Source organism: Dichomitus squalens (assembly GCF_000275845.1).
Source record: "Dichomitus squalens LYAD-421 SS1 unplaced genomic scaffold DICSQscaffold_10, whole genome shotgun sequence".
Taxonomy (NCBI): Eukaryota; Fungi; Basidiomycota; class Agaricomycetes; order Polyporales; family Polyporaceae; genus Dichomitus; species Dichomitus squalens.
Window position 1 is genome coordinate 46670 of NW_006766892.1, and position 1208 is coordinate 47877.

At 51.5% G+C, this 1208-nt stretch overlaps 1 protein-coding gene across 1 annotated transcript; it reads right to left on the reverse strand.

The window, feature by feature from the left end:
- Window positions 1-391: 391 nt before the first annotated feature.
- DICSQDRAFT_169169 (uncharacterized protein) lies at window positions 392-752 on the reverse strand (the record flags this gene model as incomplete). The annotated part of the gene is made up of 2 exons (XM_007364790.1): window positions 392-402; window positions 482-752. 2 exons carry the CDS (start codon window positions 750-752, stop codon window positions 392-394), a joined length of 282 nt encoding a protein of 93 aa, XP_007364852.1.
- Between the last annotated feature and the right edge of the window lie 456 nt (window positions 753-1208).

A 1208-nucleotide genomic window follows, 5' to 3' on the forward strand; every position in this document is an offset into this window, starting at 1 on the left:
CTTCCGGACTCTTCTGGTACTGTCTAGGACAATCCGTACTACTCCAGAACGGTCTAGACAGGTCTATGCCTTACTCATCTCTTACTCATCCTATGGTGCGATACGTCGCAATTCTTTCGTCATTGTATTATTCATCGCACTATGGTACATGTGACTAACCACTCTTCGATTAGTCATGGACACTTCACTGTAGTATATAAGGACTTCAGATTGCGTCCTCCCTCTTCAGTCTTTCCTTACTGACTGAAGAGTGAGTACTTCGTTACATCTATCTCTAACTTGTAGTTACTTACTTGACCTTTGTAGTCTTGCTTCGACTCTAGGTACAGTTCGTTGCTGCAATATAGTCTTTCCTTACTGACTGAAGATCTTGCTTCGACTCTAGTCGGATCTAATCCTTGTCTTCACAGCCCCGAGTTTATCAGCGCCTTGCACCCGGAGCACCGAGACCAGCGAGGACCCCCAGCAGCCTCCCACTTACCGCATTTCGCACACGCGTACGCAAGCTCCGTCTCCGGCACGTCGACTTTAACAACTGCTATGACGCCTCCAAAGGGGCTATTGGTAACCCGCCAAACCAGCGTCACAGGGGACCGCCCTTCGCTATCCTTGAGCGTCTGGAGCGCACTGAGAGCTTCTTCGCCCATCGGCCCTCCGATAGAGAAAAGAGGTCTACCCGTGTCTGGGTCAGTGGCTCCGACGGTGGTTGGATCGGACGTGACAAGGTTGAGGCAGAGGTCGGCGCGCTTCATGCGGATCCCGTATGGCCGTGAAAAGACGAGGAACTAGGACGAGGTTTCGTCCGATTACATACGTCCCGTGCTTCTCTGGGGACGTAAAGACACACAGGTTTGGCTTAGCCGATGTATTTGCCATGTCGATGGTGATCGTTCGGGGTCTTTTATTATTATTATTATTATTTTCTTGTCTTATACCAAACATAGCTACAGGGTACGGTAGGTATGTAAGTAAGCGTGTTATCCGAGATTGTTTGACATTTCCACCCAGCGCGTCACTTAAGACTTGCACCAGCGTGCTCGGACCACGACCGAAGTCAGCGTGTGGAGTAAGGACCCGCACCTACCCACTCACACCATATCTGCCAACGGCGACCCGGAGTCGCCGTCCCCATCCGTAACAAGAGTGGTCGCCGTCGAGGAGGAGGACGACGACGAGGGGGGGGGGAAGTGGAATTGTCGCCAAACTAT